Source organism: Numenius arquata, chromosome 5, assembly GCF_964106895.1.
Source record: "Numenius arquata chromosome 5, bNumArq3.hap1.1, whole genome shotgun sequence".
In the NCBI taxonomy this organism is placed as follows: domain Eukaryota; kingdom Metazoa; phylum Chordata; class Aves; order Charadriiformes; family Scolopacidae; genus Numenius; species Numenius arquata.
This window is the reverse complement of record NC_133580.1, coordinates 31,918,461-31,943,897: the sequence shown is the minus strand read 5'-3', so window position 1 is coordinate 31,943,897 and position 25,437 is coordinate 31,918,461. Positions and strand designations below refer to the sequence as shown.

The 25,437-nt window shown below is 41.0% G+C and overlaps 1 protein-coding gene across 1 annotated transcript in view; it reads right to left on the bottom strand.

Annotated features, from left to right (window-relative positions):
* The window catches only part of EMCN (endomucin), a 57,356-nt gene extending 32,254 nt beyond the window's left edge, over positions 1-25,102 (bottom strand). Inside the window, exons 1-4 of the mRNA XM_074147877.1 lie at positions 24,916-25,102; positions 6,800-6,859; positions 4,098-4,199; positions 3,574-3,687 (exon numbers count right to left, since the gene is read on the bottom strand). Of these exons, the coding sequence (XP_074003978.1) occupies positions 3,574-3,687; positions 4,098-4,199; positions 6,800-6,859; positions 24,916-24,976 (337 nt within the window). The 5' untranslated portion in view covers positions 24,977-25,102. The remainder of the gene's footprint in view (positions 1-3,573; positions 3,688-4,097; positions 4,200-6,799; positions 6,860-24,915) is intronic.
* Positions 25,103-25,437: the final 335 nt, after the last annotated feature.

Sequence of the window (25,437 nt, the reverse complement as noted above, 5' to 3'; positions counted from 1 at the left end):
GCAACAGCAAAAGGGCTTTGTATGATGGAAGACTAAACCTTAACCCTTAAGCTCATACTTTAGCAAAAACACACATATAGGCCTCACCCCTGCAATAAATAGCCTGAGAAACCCTTTGCATTAATGAATACATTCATGAAAACTTTGAAAGATCCCAGAGTAGCAAAACCAATGCAAATTGTGTAGCAAAACCAATGCAACTTCACACCCATTCAGAGGAATGGAAATTGGCTAGGGAGATAACCAAGCAGATCTCAGTTTTAATGTTTACACCCATAGCTGATTGCATTTGCTGTCTACCAGCTTTACATTTTCTGGTAAGCAAAAATCCCCAAGTATTTAAAAATATATGTTTTAAAACATCTCTCTGCCTAACATGTCTCAGCAGCCAACTATACTCAGTTGTTATCTACAGCATGCAGTAATGACCTGAGGACTACTGAGCAATCCACGTTATCATTATTCTCTTCGGGTAGTTTGACTAAGTATAGCTTCCTTCTTAATTACCAGTAGTTTGATAAAAAGAGAAAGAGTATCTCCTCCATTCTTTTCTTTTCTCACTTTTTAGTATTTAATATTCCATTGCACCGTGATGTATGATCATCCAGGAGAGTGGCATGAGATAAATCAGAAACACAACAACCAAAAAATCCACTCTTACTTGTAATTTAATACCTTGAGCACTGAACTTGCATAAGATGGTTGCTCTGTATCCAAGGGACGAAAAACATAATCTTTTGTTGCATTTCGTTTCATATTCTCTTTGATAATTCCAGGTGTCCAGGATATGAAATCCTGATTGCAGATGCAACTTACTGTAGTGTGGCACCATACAAATCCTTGTTTTGGAGCCTGGACTGAAGAAGTGAGGTCACTCTTTTGCCTAAATGTGAGATATTTGATTTGACCCCTTATATTAATAAACAAAAAGGTTAAGGAGACAAGTCTAATTGCTGGCATCCAGTAAAATAAACAGGGCAGGGGGGCAAAGAGGGAGAGATTGTACTTATGGCCTGCAGAAGAAAAGAATTCTGAAGACTTAAAGTAAAAAAAAAGACAAAGTAGTTTGCATGATTTCACAGCATGTAGAGCACTGGGGGCTTTTCCTGAATTTATAATAAAAGGTGACAGCAGCCACAGAAATTGCAGCAGAGACAGGAAGCCCTGTCAAATCTCTGCTGTGTGAATGTGATCATTCACTGAAGCTTTTAGCAAGGATTGAAGCAGAGAAAGCGATGGCCTCCATTACAAAACAACAAAGGCACCTGCTTTTTATTAAAAATCAGATGTAGTATAGGTAATATCTGAAGTGTCATAAAAGTACTGCCAATTTCTGCCTCCATCCCATACAGCCAGCCCAAAAAGGGGGAGAAGTGAGTGCTAGTGAAAGAGTAGAGAACTTTTATCTCCTGTCAATTTTGAGAGTAGAAGTCCTGCTATGCCCATGCTCTCTTCAGGGAGTGTGACTCCCCCAGCCCTGTGCTGCTGCTGGGGATGCCGACGGGGGGCTGGTAGAGTGCCGTGAAACAAACGGCACCTCATTGTGCCAACGCCAGGGGTGGAAACAGAGACAGTGGTTGACGGGTCTGTGGGTTTTCTGTAAAGGCTGGCCACACATCTGCACAGCCCTTCTGCCCTGTCCCAAAGCCACTATCTTCTGTCCCGTCCCACCCCTTTGTGCTGAAGCCAAGGTTGTGACTTTCCTGAAAGGTAGACCAGAATTTTGTCTTTAAAAGACCACTAAAATTAGTTTTCAAATACACAGTTTTTCCAAATACTACTTAGCATTGAAAGAAAATATAGTCTTTTCATGCAGGACAGTTCCCAATGTGTTCTTTACTTTTGCTGTTTACAAAGGGGAGTAAGAGGCAGGGAAGCCCTGTTCTTAGGTCAATTTATCAACCATTTTTATCACAAGTTTTGGGGTATATTTTTAGCTTAAATGAAGACTTTTAAAAACAAATCACAACCCAAGCCACTAGTGACTGAACTCCAGCTGGTGGAAAGAGAACACAGGAGGAACAGAAAGGAGGTACGTTGGTGAAAACTTCACATTCAGGCCCATCGTACCTCCAGCACCATTGTATATCCAGCACTAGTTTTAGTTTTTCGGGGCATCAGTGCAGAGCAGTGGCCAAAGCTAAGCTGCACTGGCACGTATGCCTTTCCTCATTAGCTTTCCTTTCCCTGCTGGGAGCTCTACCTGTCACCAATGTTTAGTTCCAGGTGCCTGTGCTGCTCCGGTACCTGCAAGCCAGGAACCTTTGCCAAACTGAAAGGACTAGAAATCACTTCCGTGATGTGATGCCCCATGCCACAGGCTGTGGACAGGCCCACAGGGTCAGAAATGCAAGCTTAAAAAGATTCTTTGTGGCCTTCAGTATCACTTCAGCAGCTTGCGCATCAGCCATACTGTATCCTGTGACTCACTGATACTGCCATTTAAAAGCCAAGCCAGAACACAAAAGACTTCGGGCTTACAATCAGACTACTCCCTACACCAAGCACAGCAGGAAGGCTGCATCAGTAGAAAATGTAACTGCTAAGTGAAAGGGTAATTGCTCTCCAGGCAGCTTAGCCTAGAGAGGCTCGGGTCCATGAGGGGTAGCTTTAAAGAAAATTCAGAGAAAGTACGCAGACTGTTTCGTAGGAGTCCCTTTTTATGCAAGGAAACCAAGGGAAGAGAAGTCAAATTCCAATCATTTGTCATAGTTCAGTATGGTGTAAATATCAACTCGGAGAATGCTGGTATGCCACTGACTGCTGAGTTAAATATCTAGAGTATTTATTTTTAATTTTTTGAATCAATTAAGTATTAAAACATGGAATATTTCAAAGCTCCAGTTCAGCAAAAGACCTGACCAAACATTTACAGTGCAGTTCACAGACATAAAAGGGAGACTAAATTTCATGTTAAGTTTACTGAGCTCCTTTTGGATGCTATTATACTTCTTCAAATTAATCCAACTACTTGCTGGATACATGGGATTTTTTTTTAAATTGTCTTTTTTCTAGAATCCAATCTGATATACTGGGCCAACACACATTATTCTGAAGATTTATGGGGAACAAAACTATTTCCTAAGATTGATGCAGGGTAATTAGTACCACCTCTCTGCTTTCAGGTCTGTGACTCATAATAATATAGAACATAATTAACTACAGCATTGTAACATATATAAAATAAAAAACAAAGGGGGCTGTTCTGACACCACTCTGATCACAAAGAATCATTTATTTTTCATGAAATACTTATTAAAAAAAGCAAACACAGAAGAAAATAAAAAACGAAACCCCTTCCAAATACATCTCTCTCAATTACAGGGAGATTCAAATCCTATGTAATGACTTCAGATCGCCTCCACTACAGCTTAAGAGTATATTATTTGTGTAAGATTTTAGGGCAAGATTCATTAAAGATATTTAATATGGTAGGATGAATATCTCTACTTCCCAAACCTCCAAATCCATAACCCAAAGTACTCTTTTTGATCTCTTTTTATTGCTCCATACTGTTTTACAGAAATGTAGCATACAATAAATCAGAAATCTCTCAATGAAATTATCACTTACTGTTTGTTGCATTCCCACTTTTATCTGCTGCTGTAGTGGTCACTGTTACTGGTGGTTGTGTTGTTGTACCTTGTGTTATTTGTTGTGTAGTACTAGGTGAAGGCGGCGTGGACTCTAATAAAGGAACGACATTCAAATTATTACCTCAATTTTGTATACACACATATGCACACACACAAAGCACACCTATTGCCCTGCTTGCAGCATAGTTCTAAATTGTCAAAAGAATATTTCATTCAAATTGAAGACCAACAGGGACAGGTCTCCGCTGCAGAGAAAGCCACTCCCTCTGTCATAGGCGGGTCACCCCGCTGATAACAAGCCTGTGATAATGCAGTTACAAAGCCTGGCTTGGAGCTGCCTTGAGCCCGACCAGGAGGAAGCTCCTGTGCACACCTTCAAGATTTCACCAAAGAGTTTGCTATCGGTAAACCAAATTCCCAAGCCAAGAAGCACTCCAGCTTAGTTTCCTGAATGACCACTGGAACAGCATCAACAATTAGGTGGAAGAAACTTTCACTTACTGCTTGTGATGGATTCATTTGTAGCTCTGATTGCAGTTGTTGTCAGCACTGACGCTTGCAATGTTGTTGCTTGTGAAGTTGATGTGTTTACAGCTTCCGTTACTGCAAGAAAGGCATTCACATCTTTATTGATTTATTTTATCATGCCTAGATAAACTTCACATACCTTTAGCTGCCTTCTCTCACAAAGGCAGTGAATTTCTGTTTAAAGCCTGGCCCTTACAGAGCTTTCTTACCCACACATTTTTAAAGAGGATTCAAAGTGCTTATGGTTGGTATCAGAGGGAAGATTTGGCCTGTGGATAATCCACAAGTTGTCAGCTGAAAGTTAGAAGCTGTATCTTCCAGCCGTCCCCTAAGGAAGAGGCGTATGCTCTTTGGGAGTTATATAGAGGTGCCTGGCATGACTGCCAATGGAAGAGGTTAGGGAGGGGAAAGGAGCCTGGAGTAGATGGATGGACGGGTTCACTGTGCTGCTGGACTGGACTGCTAACTAGCACTTTGCTGCATACCTGTTTCATAGGAGAAGGGGTGTAAATTCCCCAGAAAGAAATGTGAGTGACACACAGGAAAACAGCTTATATATTACAGGTAAAGAACTGAAGGGGAAGAGACTCTAGTAGTCTGTGCAATTTTTTCCCCTTTTCTCTGCTGTCCACCCCCAAACCCCAGTGGACTCTTCTTCTCTGCCTAGCTATCGCAGACCATCTTCCTCTGTACCCAGATTTCCAGAGGAAAAAAAGAGCACATGGCAGGCCTTCCTCTGAGGTGTGCAGCAAAGCTTAGGACATATCGGATGAGATGAATAAGTGATATTCCCCAAGGTGAACTTGCCGCCCTTTGTAAGGTGGCTCCTCATAGTTCTCTTCTCCGGAGGGGTGATTTGGAGGCTGAGGGGAGGGGAAAGGGCTCCCTTGGGCAACAGGGATCACTTCCAGCTGCTGCTGGTACAGAAAGAGGTGAGTAGAGTTGCCCAAACAAGGTTTAACTCAGCTTGTCTTGCTGCGCATGGATGGCATACTGCAGGTCCTATGTGCCCCAGGAACACAACTGCCCAAATTGCTGCTGAGGGATCTGGGGTAGCAAAAAAGGTACCTAATCATTTTAAGAGCCCAGTTGTCAATTCTGTAATCCTATACAAACAGAAAGTGCTACTGTCAGATACAGAAGCTCATTTCAATCCCTGACAACAACCTGACGTGTCCTACTACCTCTTCTAGCACTTTTCATGGATAGGAAACATAATAGAATAGGAACAAATCACGACATGACATATCATTTTCCCTGATATGACTTGAGCACTTCTAAATGCAGTGTTCACAGCAGAACTTCCAAAATATAACTTATACTCTCTTCCTCTGCTCTTAGTTTGCTGTCTGTTCACCTGGAATAGCAGTGCCTCAAAGAATGGACCTCCATGGGAGCTTGCTCCACACCCACAAAGCGCTTTAATCTCATAGTGGGCTTCTGGTGCTTTTCTCATAGGCATAAATAATAATACTGCTTTCCCTTCTGTGACAAAAAGCAGCAAGAGAAATTCAGTGAAACATTTGAAGAGCTCATTCACTGTGAGGTGTTGAGCCTTTATTAAATGTCTCTGAAACAAAGAAGAACGTCAGGGTTTTTGAAACATAAAAGAACTGCAACACAATTTGAAAGAGACAGATTCTTCTGCTGTAATAAACATAACACATGCGTACTTCACCTAGCTGTGTCTTATTTACCTCCATTACTAGCACTTCAAGTCTATACATCATTATCATTTCAGGGCTTTGAGCTCCAAAACAGACTCATTAATATCTCTAGTTATCAAAAAAATATAATCCTGTGTCCAAGTTTTCTTCTGTCACCACTCGTTAAATGCAGCAGTCTTCAATACTCCAACTAAAAGAGGAGTGGATATTTATCTCACATGAATGAAATATGGTCAATATTGATTTTTCATAACTACAAAGATATAAAATGAAGATAACTGCATGCATCAGTTGAAGATGTAAAACAGAGTCACAGACTTTTACCATATAGAGCAGCTACTAACGTCTTCATACTTTTAGGACTTCAACTTTGATCTAGTAAAACCAATCACAAACAGAAAAAGAATGCAGCTTTTGAAACTGAAGGCACTGGTGCCACCCCCTCATGCCCAAAAATGAATTTCGACATCAATAGTTTCAAGAAGTTACCAGTAGAATTTTTGCAAAAGATAGCTTTATGCACACGTATTCTTTCCTGTTAACCGAGGCCCAACATTGGCATATCTTGTGTAATACTTCACTGTTAAAGTCCATGTCCTCTTCTGTTGCTCTATACCCATCAAATCAGCTACTCCCTGCTGCCTGATCCCTTAACTGATGCTGTTTCCCAAATTATTCTCAATCTGATGACCTCTTGAACTGTGTCTTAGCTAATGTTTGAATCTGATCCCCCTTGAACCGCTTCCTGAGAGCACAGGAACTCACAGGATTTCAGCCTTTTTCACCTGAAACAAAAAATGCAGCCTGCTCAAATTAACCTTCTCCTTACTAAGATCCCTCAATCCTTTTTTCTCATCAGAGTTTTATATGAGGCCCAGGGAAACATATTGCTACAATCACCTTACATAAAATAATTCACCTAATTTCTCCCATAAGTTGGAAAAGATGAAAGCTAAAAAGGCAATGGGAGCTTCAGAATATCAGATAACAGTGAATTTAAACTCTTACCAGATTCTAATGTTGATGCAGAAACGGTTGCACTGACATTACTGTCTGGAATGCCATCTTCTGAAATAAACACAGAAAGAATCGTATTACTTCAGCCACCTTCCAGATCTATTTAGCATTATACAGGCATATAAGGCAGAGAGCAGCAAAGACTCTCCTGGAAAATCAAGTTCAGAAGCCTATTAGCAGAAGCAACCAAATCATACAACTCTGCTAGCAACCTTTTCAAGCTGTATCCTAAATTTCTTAGCCTTGCCCTCACTGCTGTAATGGGGACCACCTGCTATGGCCTCCCCCCTTGGACTGCGAGTTTTTTTTCCAACAGGTATTAGTGTCTCTAAGACTAGTTTTGGAAAAAAACCTGGAACAATTAGAGGTTTTTTGCTAGTTCCTCCTCTCCTTGAGTACAACCACAGTTGCTCTGGGTGTTCAGGGTGAGGGGATTAGCTAAAATACCTGGTTGCAGGAGTAAGCACCCATTCTCCTGCCTTGGAGGAATAAAATTGTACTAGCTCCCCGGCTAGTACGAGCACTTTAGGAGGGGTTTTCAGCATCACCCTGAACCCTGTATGTGAGGGGAAGAGGAGGATTCACAGACTCTGGCTTAGGAAGCACCAAGTTGAGTAATGACTGACTCTCCCCACTGCCCTCAAGGCAGTGCTCCAACTGTTGGGAGTTTACTACAGTAAATGATGCCAATCTTAAAAATCCTAAGTCAAGTTATTAGGTGAAAGTCTCCAATATTACAAAATAAACCAGCCAAAAAAAAAAAAACCACTCCAAAACAACCCACAAAACCAAAAGCAAAGTAATTTCTATATCTTCTGGCTGTGTTGAAAAGTATAACAGCATAACTCAACTAGAATTTTGGCTTCAAATAAAATTTTCGGTCTTATTTCTCATGTGTTCATATTTTTCTACTAAAAGAAGTTAAGGGGATGATGAAGAGGGTGAAAAACTACATTGAATCGGAAACAGTGGCATTTCACAACCATTTTACACCATTGTGAGAAAAGGACAGGTACATTTGGGGAGGAAGAGATCAGCTCTACGACTGAATGGGAGAGCAAAATGGCGCAGAATAATCCCCCAGTACTTTCAGCTTTGGAGCATGACATCCTGTCATGCTGCATTAGCATGCTGTAATATAGACATTGCAAAACTGAGTCAGGACAGCATGTCACCATTCTTGTGTGACTCCATTCATGGTAATATCTGCTGGCATTCTCTCTTTTTTTGGCTACAGGGCAGAACAGTCAGCTTTGTTCCCTTTGCTCAGCGTGCTGCGCTCCGATTAACATTTCACGAGCACTACCCGAGGCCTGCCAGAGTCACAGATCTAACCTGGAAAAAAATAAAATACATAATACAATTGCAGGAGCTTTGCAGGGACATCTTAAGGCCCAGTCAGATGAGCCCTTACAACTCCTCTTCAAGCAGTGTAAGGTGTTACCAGCCCTCTTGGCACCTGTGCACTTCTAATGGGCCTCAGCTGGGGTTTTGCCCCTTCCCAGTGAGACCCACTGTCTTGGGCATCTCATCTAGGTACGCCTTCGCAATGCCTCCGTCACAGCATGTGTTGGCCCAGTTTGACATAGCTATATCCCATATCAAATTAAATCAGTTCCCTATGGGCTTGTTGTTGCCCCAGCCCTACTCTCCAGGACACATCAATACAGTCAGGCTACGCACAGCCCTTTGCCCCATGCATTTAAAGTACTGTTTTTCCTGCCATTTAGTTACCCAGTCAGAATAATGCTTCATAACCCACACTTGAAATACTTTGAAAACAAATTTCATCTAAATAGGCCAAAAAGCAATCATATTTCCCTAAACAACAAGCATTTTTCCATCTTTTCATTCTCATTACGAGCTGCTGACAAAGCTCCTGTAAATCCTCACGCCACAAGGCCACAGCACTAAACAAGAATGTTTTTCCAACAGTGCCTACATTTCATATGGTTTGTTAGAACATCTCTCAGTAACTACCATGTCTGTAACACCAGCTAAATTCACTAGGTGGCCAATTAGCTCGTTCCCTAACTCTTCCTTTAGCTCAACATGAGAGATCGGCTCGTTGGTCTAGGGGTATGATTCTCGCTTCGGGTGCGAGAGGTCCCAGGTTGACAGACTGAGAGAGCTGGGGTTGTTCAGCCTGGAGAAGAGAAGGCTCCGGGGAGACCTTATAACAGCCTATCAATACCTGAAGGGAGCCTACAGAAGAGCTGAAGAGGGGCTCTTTGTCAGGAAGAGTGGTGACAGGACAAGGGGCAATGGTTTTAAATTGGAAGAGAAGAGATTTAGATTAGATATAAGGAAGAAATTCTTTACAGTGAGGGTGGTGAGGCACTGGAACAGGTTGCCCAGGGAAGTTGTGGATGCCCCATCCCTGGAAGTGTTCAAGGCCAGGCTGGATGGGGCTTTGAGCAACCTGCTCTAGTGAGAGGTGTCCCTGCCCATGGCAGGGGGGTTGGAACTAGATGATCTTTAAGGCCCTTTCCAACTCTAGCCATTCTATGATTCTATGATTCAACATGACCTTGTGGAAAGCCCACTGCAATACTTAGGTCATTCATCCTTTAAAGGCGTTCCATTTAATAACCATGTTGATAGGCCGAGATTTCCTCAAAACTAAAAAAAATTGGGAATTTAAGTCACAGTTTTGTTATGATTCACAATTTGCTGATTTTATCACAGGCTAGATATAAACAAAGGTAAATTCGATTAGCAGAGTACGATAAAGTGGAGTTTTATGAATTAATTGTTTTCTTAAAATGGTGGATAATTAAGTATACTTTAAAAACAAGTTGAAAGCAACATGCTAAAATGCTTAAAACTAGCCAGGATTTCGGGGGAAATTGGTTGATTAAAAGAAGCGACAGCATGTGTGGCTTATTATGCTCTTATTTGCAATGTTAAGTTGTGACTAAGGAGAATCCTACGGGGGATAAAAGCAAGAGATCAAAAATGATTGAGAAAAGAACTTTGGCACATTAGATACTGTTGCTAGACAGAGAAAGATTAATTTTCCTGCTCATGCCAGGTTGGTTGCAGCCTCAGATGATGGACAACCAATTAAGTTACAATTGCATGTTTTTCAGCAAATTTAGACACGGTGACCGCTTTGATATGAGAGCACCTCGATGTACTCTGATGTGGGAGTAGCCAAAATCTATTCAGCAACTGCTCCCACACACAAACCTCTCCCATTTGCTGTGCTCCCTGGCAATAAACCCAGCCAAAAGAGCGTAGGTGACATGGGATGTAGCACTCTTGTGTCTGGAGAACACACGCAGAGCTAAAAGCTGCTCAGATGTGACAGAGGGCTGAATAACGGGATGGTGGTGGTGGTAAGATCCAAAAAGAAAAAAAAAATAAAAATGTTTAAAATTAGATAACAAGGCAAGAAGAAATCACAACTGGGAGAAAGATAACAGGGCAGGAAGAAGATGAGGAGGGAAGGGCAGGAAGGCCCAGAGACAGTTAGACAATAAGGGTGACAGGGAAAAATAAGAAGGAATTTAGAGCTCAAAAAATATTTGACCGATGGCCACAAGGCCAAAATGAAAAAAGAGAAACTGTTGGGTTTTTTGGTTCTGTTTTTTTTTCCTTTCAGGTTCACAGAATTTCCATTTATTGTCATTTCTGACTTGGATTTAAATTGTACATTTGTTCTAAAATTAAAGCGACGGTGAAATCAAAATTTGATCTTCAGATATGATTTTGAAATGAACAAACTGAAACACTGAACTTCCTTTCTTTTTTAAAATTCAGGAGTCCCTGAATTCAGCCAGGGCTGACCAACAGCCACAGCTGTCCTCAAACTGCAGCTTTTGATGTAGGCTTCAGTCTCCAAAGTTTGAGCTTGGAGCTCTCATAATTTCTTTCCTCTGTCTCACTCATTATTTTTACCTTTAAACTGGGAAGACTAAGATAAGCGAGTTTTGACCTTGTGCTAATTAGATGCCTGTCACTGCTATAATCAAGAGAGAAAAAAAGCAGACACGACTGCATGATATTACATCAGTAGTTCTGTTTATACCCTACAGGATACTACAGGGCACAAACCACTAAGTTTAAAACACCACATGAAACAGCTCATACCAAAGTGAATGCCAAAAAGTCAAAACAAAACCATTTTAAAAGATTAATAGACCATTCAAAATATATATTGATTATATTCATTACATGAATTAGTGAATTTAAATGCTGTCTGTGCACAGTATTTTATCATCAATATCTGATTTTGAAAAGAAATTATTTTTATGGAAAAGCAACTATCACTACAGTAATGGTGAAATAGCCTGTCTGACACTTTTTCACTTGACCTTGCACTAGGTAGGCAGGAGTATATGTTCATATTAAAAACCCTCCATCCAGATGAGGCCAGAACTGAAGTACTTGGTCCAGGTTTGGAAGGGTGTTGAGAAGGTTGTGGATGCCTGGAGTGGGGCTTAATGGAGAACCGTAAAAATCATCAGGAGTCTAGAAAAAAATGACCTCTCGAGAAGGATTGCAAAAATTGCGTTTAGCCCGGAGAGGGAAAGATTAACAGAAGCCACGATAGCAGCACTCAAGTAGGTGAGGAGCTGCAACAAAGACAAAGGAATAAAGTTCTCATTACATCCACTGACGATGAAACTAGAGATAATGGACAAGGGAAATTTACACTAGCAACTCAATGCCTGCGTCAAGCTGATGGCATAACAGCCAAACGCTAGTGTTTTAACAATTTTCTTGATGAAGATGCAAGATATCCCCACTCAAAAACCAGACCAATACCAGCTGTAGCTGGGAGCAATTACCAAAGAGGTGTCCTGAGAAACCCGTACATGTCAATACCCTGTTTCAAGGCTATAAAGCAGAATCTACAGATGGCATTGTTATGTTTTTTGGTGGTTTTTTTTATTGTATATTACTTTATTTTATGTTTGTTTGTGTGACCCTGGGCCTTTGCAATTATACACAAGTCATGGGGAAGTCAAAGTTGCTTTCTTGCTTTCTATCTTTCCACACCATAAGAAAGAAACAGTGATCTTTCTCCAGGAAGCAAATAATAATTCTGCCAGCCCCCACGACCACGATAAAGCCTCCTGTAACAGCTGCTCCACCAGTATCTGTGGGAAGACTGTACACTTCATGTGACATTTTGTCCTTTCTGGAGAAAGTTATAGCTGTCCTTGTGAGAAAAGCTGGCACTGATATTCTCGGAGGTCCTAATAAATAGCTGCTGCGTGACAATGTACACAACCTGTTTACTCTTACCTTGGAGCTCTGTTGTCTATTATGTTTTCTCTTTCATTTTCATTTATTGCTGCTTCATGTCTTCTTTCTCTTAGCTGATCTTTCCCCAGGCCCAGTGTAGTTCTCGCAATTATCTTATTTCTGTTTTTACTTCTCACCTATCTTTCTTTTCTGGTTCATGACGTTCTACCCTAAACCTTGAAATAAATTTCTTTCTTCTTTCGCAATGCATTTTTGTGTAAAGGGTCTGGCATCCTCCAAAGAAAAAAAAATAATGGTTTGCCTTGATGAGTAGTTCCTCTCCCATCAACCAGCCATTGCACAAACACCGCTCCCATGTGCGGAGAGCAAAAACAAGTTTTGGACACTGCTCAAGCCCTATTCATGCCCTCCAACAGAACTCAAGTGCACCTCAATAAATTAATTTAGGGATCAAACTTAAGGTTTAATTCCTGATGCAGAAATAGGCCTTCTACATGGGCCTTCTACCTGGTGAGGTTTAGTATTTAGGTGCTTTCCAGCTTTCTTCCTCACTAACGTTTTGTGGAGACCCAGGTTGCGCTTCTCCCCCAGCTGAGGGGAAGGCGGCAGAGTGCTGTAAGCAGTGGTTGGAAACCCCAGGTCCAGTCTCCTGCAGAACTTCAAGATAATATTCTGCTAAGACACATATAAAGTAGCTTTAACGTAACTGCCATCAATGCTTATGGCTGGTTTGTAACAATATGGTGCTGGCCAATTTCCCCAAGGTTCCACCCAACTTCCTGCATGTCCATGTCTGTGGCATCCACGCTGCAGTGCTGTGCTACCATAGTGTGTGAGCTTGCCAATTTACAGCTCTCCTGGATATATCATCACAAATAAGATAAATGGCTACAACTCTGGAGTACAGATTACTCCCTTCTGCCCAGTATGACTATGTAGAATAATGCGGTTTAATTAGTTTAGATAGACCTTCTGGAACTTAATCATCTGCCTCATTCAGACCAGCTTGGGTATTTCTATGTGTTTTGCCACATAGACGCTCCCTGTGTCCCATTTTCCAATCGATAAGAGGAATAACAGTATGTTCTTATTTTCTAGAGGACTAGAAAAAAACTGCAATGCAGAATGGCACCACATTCTAGCATTTATAGAGTTACGCATGAAACAGAGATATTTGCAGGTCAAGATCTCAACTGCATCTTCAGATTTTATTATTTTGATCTTCCATATGGATACAAGCCGCAACGTTTGCATTTGCAACTGATCTCAGCTTTCTCAACATTTTGCTTTGGACCATGTGTTCAGTGCAGAATCAACCCTCTGAAAATACTGCAGAAAGCCGTAACGTAGGACAGAGCAAGGAATGGGAATAATTTTAGATAACTGTTGTTATTTCAGTCCTCCCTCTGCATTTCTGCAGTTCATTTTACTTCCACTAGATACAGCTTTTTCTTCCCCACATTCTAAGTGCACAAATAAGAGCCACCTAATACCGAGAGAAATGCATTGCCAGGAAATCTGCCAGGTTCAAGACAGGCATGTTTCTAAGAGTAGAAGGGTGCATCTACAGTAGTTTGATAAATCTTAAGAACAGTCATCCCTGTAGTACTTTCATCTGGAGTATTTTGTTAAGACTGAAATTGTGACATCAAACAACAGTGTTGAATTGTGGTCGTAGGTTAGTCGCTGGTTGGCTAAAAATGACTAACCCGTACTACGCAAACTATTTGGAAAATCAGTAAGCACTGCAAAAAATCTTAGAGGAAGCATACATGCCTCCAGATTGCAAAAACTTCCACTTGGGATGTACTGTTAGAAGAGACTTAAGTGCCATTTTAACAGTATTGCTCAAAACCATGAAACCATCAATTCCTTTCATCCTGTTCAAAACTTCTAAGATCACAAATAAAAAATTTATGAATTTAACATTCAAGAATTAAAAAATAATAAAATAAAATATTAAAACCCTGCAGATATTGTGTTCTAAAAGAATTAATTTGATAGAAGCAATAGTCTTTCTAGTACATTTAATCCTAAAGGACTCAAACTTTATATCTTTCCTCTGTAGTCATATCAGCTAGATTTTAAGTGGGAATCAAGGTTCTGATGTAATCCAGTGAATGGCTGGAGCTGATAACAGTGTGTGGTAAAGGATATTAAATTAAACAAAGCCATTTGCAAACTTCATTAATTTGAAGCAAGCTCAAAGAAAAATACACAACTTTCACATCTTCATATTCCTTCAGTATGCTAAAGCAATACACAAGGCATGTCATGCCTCACACACACTCAGATGTGTTTGTAATAATATCTGCACACAACTATTCTCACTGTGATACCACTTGGTGTAAGGAAAGCTGCATCCCTAATAACAGTCCCATGGTGGATCACCGCCACTGCAATATCATCACAAGTTAAGAATTGCAAAGTTTTTTTCCAGCCTGGTCTCACAACGCTTTTGCACTTCTGCAAATGCTCTTAACACAGCCTCCTGAAATACAAGCCATTTTTCTCCTCAGGATTTTCTTTCTTGTGAATATCTTACAATAGCAACTATAAGGACTACGTGGACCCTGAACAAAGTACACCAGTCATGTTTAAGGTGAACCCCTGCGAGCTGTAGTCAGATACTACAGGCCATGCTAAAAACCATAAGGCAGGGAGAGAGACCATGTTCTTCGGTGCCTGATGCCAACCAGCTGGAAGCCTCTGACTGCTGCTGCCTAGGGAGGTGGGAAACCACCTCCCGTTTGCCAAGCTGTTACTTTCCTTTCAGTCACGCCTCTCTTCAGCAGCAAACGGAAAACATACTATACAAATCCTACATGTTGAGATCTTCTATTTAAGTTCAACTTTCTGCTTCTCCAGTGTAGCTCCTGGTCCTGGTTTGTAGGCTGCTGTAACATGACAGAGAGGACCTGCTACAAAACAGTGGGAAGAAACACGGGCAGGAGCATGGGGGAAGACACCAAGGCAGGAAGGAGAAGCTCCTGGGCCAGAAAGGCACAGCACCATTCTTGGAGAAAGCAAAAGCACAAGAAAACAGGAGAAAGAGGAAGATGTTAGGGAAGGGACAGCATAAATTCAAAGCCCCGTAGCTGGAAAGGGAGACAGTGACAGGGCTGCTCCTGCATGGCCTGAGAATGAACAGCAGCAACTGGGGCAATGTGGGACTTGGGCTCTGCAGAGGGAACTTGGGCTGGAGGCGCCCAGCAGCAAGAGCTGAGGAGAGGAAGGAAAGGGCGGGAGCTGCCGCAATTTCTCCAGCAGGGAACAGGGAGAAGGCAGGAAACGCAGCTTTGGTGCCAGCGCTGCCCCAGTGCTCCTCTTGCTTGCCCAGGCGTGTGGCTAGCATGACCCAACACCAAGCGCTAGCAGACAGCTGCCAGGAGTTACTAATTCCCCAGGCAAACAGCACCGTTGCCACAAAGCCTGCCCAGAGCACCCAGCAAACAGCCTCTGCACAGGGAGCCACCACACCGAGAAATACCGAAAAAGCAGCTGCCGAGGACCGGCCCCAGCTAACATGGCTGTAGGTTGTTGAGGGCTCCCCCTTAATGAAAAAAGTATTGAGGAGGGTTGGACGAGTGACTCCGTGTTTTATTGAGTACTAAAAAAAACCCAAGCACAGCATGCTTTGCCTCTCTGCACATGTGGCCATAGAAATTGGGGAACTTACTAGCCAGTTTCATGGTTTCTTTTATTGACTCAGAAGAAACGCAAACTCCCTATCAAGGGCTTTTAATCACAAGCTTTCTCAGTGCACTTTTTGCTCTTATGTGAAGTTTGGTGGATATCTTTATTACTGTGTTCTACAGAGGGATGAGCACATTGTTTGCACTCCATAAAATAATAAATGTGCTCAGCATGCTCATCAGCACTCCAGCCTGCCTTGGACAAAGGCTCCAAGCTCTGTGCTTCTCTTTATTTAAACCTGTTAAATCTATTTAATAGGTTTTAATTAAACCCTTTAAAGCTATTTAAATCACCAGATTGTCACCCTTTGATGGTGATATATTTGTCTGTCCATGTGTAAGATAAAAGGTAGGAGTTACTAAGGGTTATTTTATAGTATGAAAACTAAACTGCCACCCCTCCTTATGTTAGTCATGCTATATCAATTTGAAAATATCTTTAATGGGTGCAGTTTTATATAGAAAGAGATTTTTACATATTCTGCATTGCTGAGTAGAAGAAGAAGAAGAAAGAAAGGAGAGCCCCTTCCCCTGCAACAGGAAAGAACAGGAGCGTTGGTGTAAGTCACCCCCACCCAGAAAGCCAAGAGAAAACTATATCCTTCTCTGGGTAATGCTTACAATGCTTTTTCCTTACCATGCTATTTGCAAACCTATTTTTGTTTCCCAGGAAAGAGTGTGTTTGGGTAGGGCAGATATGAAACAGTCAGAGGGGAAGCTGGGCCCAGGTCAATCGGTAGCTCTTCTTTGCAGTTAGTAAAATGATAGTTCTGCTCTATGTTTGTGATCCAAATGCATCTGCAGCAACATGACTAATTGTATAATTCAGGAAAGGGTCACTGTAGTGACTGCTATGATATATTTATTTTTAGCACATCCTGGATCAGCCTAGACACCCATTTCAGCCACACCCGCCCATGCCACACTGTTCCTGACAAAGCTCTGAAAGCCTCTGGAGCATCAAAAACCTGTTCCCATCAGAAAAATTCTGTGGAAACACTGTGAACTGCTTTTATAATTAATGTAATTCCATGCTCAATGAGTCCCTCTTCATCTTTTCCACATTGCCTAGAGAACAAAGGTTAAATGACACAGAATATCCCAAAGGGAAAGCCCAAAATCAGCTTTGGAAGCCCAAAGTGGAGTACAGTGTCATTTGAGATAGGTTATATGCAAAGATGGAAGATATACTTTGAAAACACCTGATTTCTGTAACTGGCATATATAGCTGATGAAGATCTCCTTGTCTGTGAGTATCTTGCAAAGCTGATTGGTAGAAATTCAAAATAACCTGAGTATTCAATCTGATACAATTGCTAAGCTCAGTTGTGAAACTGAAATGCTTTTCTCACATGCTTTATGTTCAAAAGTAGGAATTAAAAAAGCAAAGCTGTTACTAGGAGAGCACTTGAAGCAGAGGGTCAGCACTGAAGACCTTACACTATCAAAGAGCAGTGGAAACTGCTGTGATAGCCACACCAGCACCCACGCTGACAACCATCTTCCTAGTGGAGCAGAAAGTGGACCATAATCAGGATGCTCAGGCTTGTCCAAACTCTGGGTCTCAGTCAGTGCACTGGGAAGTCACAGTGAGCTGGGAGCTGATCATCTTATGTTGGTGAACAGCTATAGACATCATTTGTATTTTTATTGGCAATTAGCGTAATGTTATTCCCCACGACAATTACAACTATTGCGAATGAGTTGTTCACCCCTTCATTCCTAATCAAAAGCCTTCTGCTCTTCTGCTTTGGCCATTTCTTCCATACACAACCAATCCTCATTTTCCAGTTTTTGCCAGTTTTTGGAAATGCAAGGTGAATGTAATTAGGGAGGAAGCAGACAGTGCACCACAAGAAAGCGTCACTAAGCCAATAAGATAAATTGTGCACTACTTCATCTAAATTCAACAGCATTGAGACGCACTAGCCACATGACACCATTAGCACAGGGAATGGCTTGCAAAGGGAAATGATGGATTCCTCTGAAGCCATTTGAACTAGACAGGATAAGATGTGCATAGACCCAAAAACCAGTCCTGCACTGGGTGATATTTTGCCTCTAATACCTGTGCTGTGTCCTACCCTTGCTGTCATCAGCACATCTTGGCAATTGGGTTATTTGGCATAAATCTTTAAGAAGTTCTTCCTCTTGTTACATGTTAGAAACTACTCTAGTGAGTTGTTGCAAGTGAAGCCCAACAGTTTCATAAATACATTCACTGCCTTCTGAACCACAGCAAACATATTAATAAACTACTCTAGTAAGAAAAAAACCTTCCTAAAGATAGGCTATTACAATAGAGCAGCTTTAGGTTTTCTGGGCAGCCAGCTTTTGGATAATATTCAAGATCTGTATGTTTTGTGGCAAAGCAGGCTTTAAATTCCATAGGATGTCCAGAAAGCCCCGTAATTCAAAGAATTCAGTAGTTGTCAGAAAGAGATTTTAACAGTCCTGTGCAGAAATGAGTAACTGCAATGGAATTGCATGTTGGCCCCAAACATTTATTTCGACATGCCACAGACTTCAGCCTTTATGACCGTCTGTAGGAGTCAAGGGGAAATGAAGTGTGGACAACTTGGTAGGCGTTTCAGGGTGCCTGTAATTCCTGAACAAAGAAAAAGCTCAAATTTTGGCTTTTGGGGACTTTGAATGGCAGTGGAAGCATTAGCCATGTATCATATCCAAAGTCACCCAAAAGTCATCTCTACCGGATGTGACATGGGGAATTTGGGGGTGAAAACATTTGAATTTCTTGTTTCTTGCCAGACCAATCCTCAACTTTTTGCCATTTCACCTAACAATGTTTGGTGATATTTTTACTTCCATAGCTCCTGCATGAGTTTGCAAACACTTGTGTTTACATCATCTATTATTGCTGTGATATATAACCCATGCTGAGACAAGGAGGGATAATTGATCTGTCAAAGAAGATGATTTCAGAACTGTCCTTACACTGGATTACATAGCAGCACATGCATTAACATTTAGAAGGTTATTAACAGTGTATTTCAAATGAAAGCCTAGACTCAATGTTGAGCATGCAAAGAAGTGGGAAAACTAGTTAAAAAATGAAGGAATATATGGGTCTCTTATCACTTCAAATAATTATCAGGCAATGAAAACACACCTCAACAAATAAGTAAGGTATTTTACAGAGGAAAATAATGTGAATCCTTGGCCAGCCAGGTAGATAAATCTCCTGGCACTGTTTTCGTCAGACTAACTAAAATCCAAAGCTTTTGCCATTCTGAAGAGTTGTTGCATCAATAGCCAAACCTGTCAAGTCCAAATATGATATTAATCTCCTGTTAAAGATTATGAAAGAAGAAATCTGCGAGAAGCATAAACACCTCATTAATATAATCAGGGATTTAACTGATTTAACCCTATAGTTTTGATTACATCCACTCAAACCAAGTACCACACTGAGAAATCATGACATTAAGACAAACTGAATGTGCTTTTTAGAACGATTACATATCTCGTAGAAATCTTCAGACAGCAAGGCTGGTGTAGTGCTCCCATCCCGGGAAAACGCATAATTTAATTGGAGTGATAAGACAAGGCAGAAAGGTTACAGCAGATAAATATGATGCAAAACTGTGTTTTGAGTGAAACCAGTGAGATGACTTGCTCTGTGGTTTCAGCAACCAGACATGCGTTGCTATCTACAACATGCAGCTAACACCCAGGAGCATGTTAGTGCCACTGGAAAAAAAGAGATTAAAACTTGTTGTAAAAATACTCCATTGATAAATTGGCTAGGATTTTCATCTGTACCAAAGTCAAGCAAGGATCCACCTTCCACATAGAAGCAGGCAGAATCCTTGTCCTGTTACTAGTTTGAAATGTAATTTTTGGAGCATTAGCTAGTCAGTCTGGCCTGAAAGGGGCTGTTGTCTAGCCTGGCTGCTGAGAAAAAGAATCATAGAACAGTTAGGGTTGGAAGGGACCTTAAAGATCATCTAGTTCCAACCCCCTTGACATGGGCAGGGACACTTTCCACTAGACCAGGTTGCTCAAAGCCCCATCCAGCCTGGCCTTGAACACTTCCAGGGATGAGGCATCCACAACTTCCCTGGGCAACCTGTTCCAGAGTATCACCACTCTCAGAATAAATTCATTTGGAATTAATTTGGACCCTCCAAACCAGGCTCTAGTACATGTGTGTGTGGCATCAGAGGGCTTCCTACCCCCTTGCTGCCTCTCCTGCAAGGGGACAATACCCCAGCAGATCATACCTGTTGAATTTTGTTCCCTTACAGCCCTTATATCAGCAAGTGATCATTAGAGCACAGCTTTCTCACATGGGGAGGTAGGTTCAGGAGGCACAGTGTAGAGATAGCATCATATTAAATTGTGTCAAACCACTTTTCCTATTGTAGGTAGGTCTGGCTGATACAGAGTGCCGCTGTAAGGGCATCCAAGGATCCACTTTCACAAGATGAATGCAAAGGTATCACTACCTGATAGATCACGTGCTGGGACAATAACAGTGGCTTGCATGGCAGGACATGGTGCAACTCAGGATTTCGATTCTTCTGTTTAAATCTGGGACACCTATTTTTAGAGTGCTAGCTGAAACCAAAAGTAAATGTTTGTCTTCTAGGGGAGACAGGTCTTTATTTGTTCACTTGTATTTGGAAATAACAGCTGCTACACACACAAATCCAACATAGCCTGTTTACAGAATTGCAAAAGAAAACCATTAAAGCTTCTTCCTTGAGTTGTCTCAGCAAACAATACAAACAAACAACACCCACCACCCCTTCATGAAGAACACAAGTAATAAGGATGCCTTTCCCATGTGATTTTACTGTGTGGCCTTACTTATCTTTAGACTGTGACATTAGCCTGGCCACTGAATGGTACCAGTTAAAAACACTCCCCTCCCTAGGTTAAGAGTTTCTTAAAGATTATTTTTTATTCCTATTTTTGCAGATTTTTCACACAAGACTCAGATGTATAAACAAGCAGAGACCAAATTGAAGGTCCTTTCGTATTTAGAAAAAAAAAAAAACCTAACAAAACCAAAACAAAACATAAGCCTCAGCAGATGTTTTTCCTAATTTATAAAGGAGTAAAGTTTAATGTGAACTCTACACTTTCATCCAGATAAAAGAGACGGCTAAATAAAAGAGAAAACATTCTGGTACATTTTCAGAAGAGACAACCATTTGTTGGGCATGTTATATGCCATTATGTATTCTCAGTTTTGGAGCCGAATGCTGCAGGCAACTTGCCCTTCAAATTCAGTTTCTATTTATTTTGGCTGCAAATCATAATCTCCTTATCAAGCAGGTATCAAGCCATCTGTTTCTATCCTCAGTAAATGCAGTAAACTTGCATTTGGGTTTAGGGCTAGAAGCAGCAATCTTCTTCTGCCCAGTAATAAATACACCTTTAAAATCCACTAGGCAAAACTGGCCCAGTGAGAAAGCTCTAATGAATGAAAGGAATGTGGCAGCAGGGAAAAAAAAAAGGAAGAAAGAATGAATGAAAAAGTCTGTACAGAAACAAAAACTCAGTAAAAGGCCATGGTAAGCTCCAGCACAACAATTTGATTTTTGAGAAAGCTAGTCTTACAAACTGCTAGGAACGGTGGAAACATCCAAAACATTTTTTTCCCCCCAACGGGCAAACTCTCAAGACATTCAAAGTTTGGGTTCAAGCAAGCTAAGGGTGTAAAAAAGCAGCTGGTTATCTAAAGCCTATTCACATTTCTCAAATTTTCAGAGATGAGACACCAACCCAACTGTGACAGTCTGTGCCTTGCTGGTCTCTCCCAGAGCACAGCCATGAATAATAACCCAGCATGAGGGGAGACCATCCTCAAAAGCTTTAACTATTTAAAATGGTTTAGTTAGTATTTAATTTTAAAAATGAATTTTTTAAAAGACTTGGAGGCTTGTGAGCTGAGAGCAGAGACGATGGAAAAGGAAAAGGCTATCCATCTCCTCTAGTTAACAGCAACAAGAGCAGAGTTCAAATGTATGTAATCACTACAGGAGCCCTGTTTTAGTGGAACTTTTCTCAAGCTATCAGCCTGGGAGCCAGGATTAATCTACTGGGTTGTAGGGTTGGGATGATGTCCCAGGCTCCACAGCATCCCCTTAATGGGGAGGGGGGTTGAGAAGCACATAACTTAGGGTTGATCCACAGTGTAATGGAACAGTTCCAAATTGCTTCGGTGGCCTATGAGCCAGGCTCTCAATGCAAAGATTTGCTCCTACCTTTCAAAAATGAAAAAGCATCTTTGGTTTTTTGTAGTGCCATCAGTTTTGACAAGGGCACTCTTGGAGAAAGGTACTGCTAGCTGTCAACAGGGGTCACTAATCAGACATTAATAAACACACTGACCGTACCACTACAACACAAGACAGTAAGTTCCAGCTCCCCCATTTGAGTGCATAACCTGATTGGATCTAGACTGATGCTAAGAGGAGCACAGACCCACTCTTTTCTGCTATCATTTCTGCAAGAAAGAAACCTAGGTGCCTGAGTGAGAAGGAAGGTGTGGTGTGCTACAAGCACTTTGTGGAGGACATCTGCTATGCTATGTAGCCATAGCCATGTTGTATTACAAAGCTAAGGCACAGGAAGATGTAACCTTTGAGCACTTAGATTATAAATACATGCCAGTTCCTCTCCTATTTTAGAAGAGCAAACTTCACCTTTACACATTTAAAAAGTAATTACATCTTAATGCAGACTCGAGCATTTATATTTGATTACTGTCCTTTGGCAATATATTTGACCCATTCCAGTGTTGTCTGTTTTTTAAAGCTTGAAATGCTGTGAAACAACCCAGAAAGCATTGAAATATGTTTTGGACCAGGTAAGAATAAAGGGCAATATGCCAGCAGGACTGAACACCTTGAGATGAGCATGAAGGAACTCCTGCTTTAAGCATGTTATTTAGCTCTCAAAGATTTGAGAAAAGCTTCGAGAGGAGGGACAAGTTGTCAGGAGGCTACTGGCCTCCCTATCTGTACATAACTGAGCCTCTAGTAATTTTCTGACAGAGGGTAGATCCCATCAAAACATTAGGGACTTCTGAGGATGCAAGATCCCATGATGAATTAGAAATTTACCAAGAAAGCACAGCCAGCATACAGGCTGAAGGCAAGGCATGAAATTTGGAAGCCCCACAGGAGACTTAGTACGTTCTTTACTAACCACAGTGAAAACATCCTTGTCCACTTCTGCATGATTTACAAAAGACACAAAGACAAGCAGCTTGTGTGTATTATGTGAAGAGGCAGGCTGCAAGCCCACACATTACTTGTCTTGGTAAGCTTTGAAGACAAACTACCCCAAAACCTGGAGGAGGGAGTATTATAATGCCGGGGTGTGATTTGACCTTCACTAAATTTTACTGAGTGTAATTTTAAAATATGAAAAATGTTTCTAAGCAACTGGAGAAATTTCTTGCCGCTGTCTCCAATGCTCAAAAAAGGGAGACAGCACAAGGAAGACTGGCATCAGCCTCCTTACCATCTATTTCTCTCTTCAGATTATAGGATCCTGCCATTACAGCCCAGATGTCCAGGCCACTTTAGCAATAACAAACAGTGGAAATCCAAAGGCTTTGGTCCAACCTTATATAACGGACAATAAAACTGCTTCTATCTTAAGAGATGATGCATGGGTTAGCCTGAAGGAGGCTTGACCAGATTACGTTCTTTTACTTTCACAAGGTAGAGACATACCCCACATTTTCCCAAAAGAATTTCACTACCATGTCTACCTTGCAATAAAGCATTTTAAAAAAATACTTTTACAGAACCAAAATTGTTCAGAGCAAATATATCCTATATGAAATTTGCTTATTCACTGTCATCAGTTCTGCCCTGTTCATATCACGCAGAGGAGACAAAATTCTTTTTAAAGAAAGGATTGTATAAAATTGATAGAATTCCTCCCACCTTTGCATGTTGCTTTCTGATAAGCTTTATGGACTGTTGTGTTAAATATGGTCCTTTTGATCCAACTCCACTTTGCTTTTCAGAAGTTGGGAAATTAAAGGTTTAACAATGACAGGAAGGCTATTTTTACTAGGAGTAGCAGACAGAGAATAAATAGTACCTCAACACAGATTTTCAGGGCTTGTACTTACTTAACATAGTTTTAAAAGCAGTTCTTTCTGTGGCACAGTCTTATTTTTAATCTCCTTTATTGATTTTTTTTTCTAACAGCAGTGAGCCCAAGCAATAGCATAAACTACACCACAAAAGACATTTCTAGATTTTAACACATAATCTGAGCAAAAGTTGATTAACTTTTTTAGATCAGTTAATCTAGTATTATCATTTTTTTAACTTGTGATTCACAAAATCCCTTACAGGCAATCTATAGCATTTGTGGAAACTTCAGTTATAAGTATTCACACCAGAGGGTCAGCAAATGAAAATACAGATAGAAAGCAGATCTGACTTCAAATGTATCTTTTGACAAAGGTGATGATAGACTCTGGCCCTTGTTACAGTTTCTCTCAGCCTTTCACATTCTACTAATTAATTCCACTGTAAAAGCATGACCTTTCAAGCTAAAGAATAATGAAAACAGCAGTTCAGTGACCATATGAACACCACAAAGTTTGATTTAATCTGTGCACTCGAGAATCACTTTTAAAAGATATTGCACTCAGTAACTAATATTGTCCTTGGGCTTGCACCCCTCATTATTTGACACTCAATAAATGCTGTAAGCACCTATATCCTTGGGGCAAAACTAAGATAATTTCTGAGAAATACCCTTGGCCAAACATTGCTGGCATAGTGCCAAGGAAATCCATCAGGATGGATCTGATTTGCAAGAGCATTATTTGCAAAATCTGACAGACATTTCAATTCCCCCTTAAAGCCATTTCTACAAAAGATGCTTTATTTCAAAGAAGAAAACCAGAACAGAAAACCTTTGTAAATATACCTCTGCTTTTAACTCCTCTCAGATTGAGGAGCTTCATGACACCTAGAAAGAGAGCTGTCACAAAAATACAATGGCAGGAAAGTTTTTCACAGAACACATATAACTCAACTACCAGTTTGTACCTTCTTCTCCTCCAACACACAGTCTTTCAATCACTGCACTAAAAAAAAAAAAAAGCATCCAGCTACTGACAGCTAAGCTTTTGCTAGCAAAACACCCCACGAATGTGACAAGTCTATCCAAAAAAGCCAAAGAACTTACCTCCCACAGCAAAAACACAGAGTACAGCTAGGAAAAAGAAGGCGATCCCCAGGAGCTTCATGCTTGGTGGTGGTGGTGGTGTCAGCTCTCCCTTGCACAGCTGGGCAGGGAGTGCTCTCTCACTCTGAGGCAGGCCTTAATTACTCCATGGAAAAAGGTGTGTAGAGACTGTGCCTAGTCACTGCCCATTCCTGCTTATTTTGGGGACTTTGATAAAGAACAGGAGGAAACACAACATACTCCCTCTGGGAGTTCAGTATGGAGGAGATTTATTGTTTCAGTCCTTACAGGAACTCCTTTTCTTTGGCAGTGAACTGTGTTTTTGTTAATACATTATTTTGTTCTTCTTCGGCCATGAGGTCAGGAAGGTTTTTGAACAGAGCCAAATCTTTCTTTAGAATACGGTATACATCACCAACTTCCATATTGTACCTGGGGATACTTTTAAAGGGAACATTTATGAGAAATGAGGGAGCCCAGGTAGTGGGGAATAAGGCAGCCAGGAACAGAGGAGCAAAACAA